At 68.5% G+C, this 1720-nt stretch overlaps 1 protein-coding gene across 1 annotated transcript in view; it reads right to left on the bottom strand.

Moving 5' to 3' along the window:
* LOC146601185 (diacylglycerol kinase alpha-like) overlaps positions 1 to 1720 on the bottom strand; it is a gene marked incomplete at its 5' end in the record, with an annotated part of 5865 nt that overhangs the window by 2653 nt on the left and 1492 nt on the right. The window contains 3 exons of the mRNA XM_085310914.1: positions 52 to 150; positions 222 to 341; positions 776 to 883. Coding sequence (XP_085167040.1) covers positions 52 to 150; positions 222 to 341; positions 776 to 883 — 327 coding nt within the window. The remainder of the gene's footprint in view (positions 1 to 51; positions 151 to 221; positions 342 to 775; positions 884 to 1720) is intronic.

Here is a 1720-nt window from a genome sequence, read left to right as displayed (position 1 = left end):
GGGTGCCCCCGGCGCTCGGACGGCCCGGGAAGCCGCCGGGGCCGCACTCACCAGCACCACGGGGTAGATGGCCGAGGGGGGCAGGACGTGGTCGCGCAGCAGCCCGCAGTCGCAGCTCGGGGGCACGCAGGCCAGGCACTCCTCGTGGATCTGGGGGCAGACGGGGTGAGGGCGGCCCCGGGGCGGCCAGCGGGGACGGACGGACGGACGGACGGACCCACCTTGAGGTGGCACCAGACGCAGTGCAGCCCCGTCAGGCTCTGGAAACTCTTGATCTTCTTCTGGCACTTGCCGCACTTGCTGGCCTCGCAGCCGCCCTTCACCCACACGTGGGCCTGCACCTGCGCACAGCCCCACCGCGTCACCCCACGCCGCCCCGCCGGCGCCCCCCCACGCGGCGCCTCTGCCGAGGGGCTCCAGGCCGCGGGCTGGTGCGGACGGACAGACGGCCAGATGGAGGGATGGCATGGCAGACAGCAGAACRGATGGATGGGGAGGCAGACGGAGGCACGGGCGGGCAGATGGGCGGATAGACAGACGGACAGACAACCGCACAGACGGACACACGTATCGACAGCAGAGCAGGTCAACGGACGGACAGACAGACGGATGAGCGGCCAGACCAGACGACAAGCAGACCGCCAGGAGAAGAGTTGGCCGGGCGGATGGATAAGGACCAACAGACGGACGGACTGACAAACCAACGGACGGGTGGACGGATGGACAGACGGAGGGGCGGACAGAGAGACGGACGGACGGACGGACGGCCACTCACGCCGGCCTCCTTGCGGGACTTGGCGTAGGTGCTGATGCAGCTGGGGGGCGCCTTGCGGGCGCAGCGCTCGTGGCCCCACCCCCTCCGGACCGACCAATCACAGCACCCCTGCAGCCACGCGGTCAGCCAATGGCGTCCCGCTCTGCACTGGGGGAGACCCGCCCCCTCGCGCGCCAATGGCTGGAAACCGAGATGGGCGGGGCTCACACCATGGCCCTGCCCACGTGGGCGGGGCTTCCCCACAGCTGGCCCGGGGGCGGAGCCTCCTGCAACAGCTGGATCTGGTGCAGGCCCAGCGAGGACGCAGCGGGAGGGGCAGTGGGGCCGACCCCATCTCCTCCCGGCCCCCAACCTGTCCCCATCCCGGGCCTCATCCCATCCCCATCCCCATCCCGGGCCTCATCCCATCCCCGTCTGTCCCCATCCCCATCCTGGTCCTCATCCCATCCCCGTCTGTCCCCATGTCAGTCCCTATCGCCATCCGGGTCCTCACCACATCCCCGTCTGTCCCCATCCCCATCCTGGTCCTCATCCCATCCCCATCCCCAACCTGGTCTTCACCACATCCCCGTCTGTCCCCATATCAGTCCCCATCCCCATCCGGGTCCTCATCACATCCTCATCTCCATCCTGGTCCTCATCACATCCCCGTCTGTCCCCATCCCCATCCTGGTCCTCATCCCATCCCCATCCTGGTCCTCACCACATCCCCGTCTGTCCTTATGTCAGTCCCCATCCCCGTCCCGGTCCTCGTCACATCCCCATCCCCATCCCCATCCTGGTCCCCATCCCATCCTCATCTCCATCCCAGTCCTCATCACATCCCCGTCTGTCCCCCCCATGTCAGCCCCCATCCCCACCTGGGTCCTCACCACATCCCCATCCGTCCCCCCCATGTCGGTCCCCATCCCCACCTGGGTCCTCACCACATCCCCATCTGTCCCC

The sequence above is a fragment of the Rhea americana genome, unplaced genomic scaffold (assembly GCF_003343005.1).
Source record: "Rhea americana isolate MKP2758 unplaced genomic scaffold, rheAme1 scaffold_1083, whole genome shotgun sequence".
NCBI classification, from domain to species: Eukaryota; Metazoa; Chordata; class Aves; order Rheiformes; family Rheidae; genus Rhea; species Rhea americana.
The sequence above is the reverse complement of the archived record's forward strand: the minus strand, read 5'-3'. Positions and strand labels throughout refer to the sequence as shown.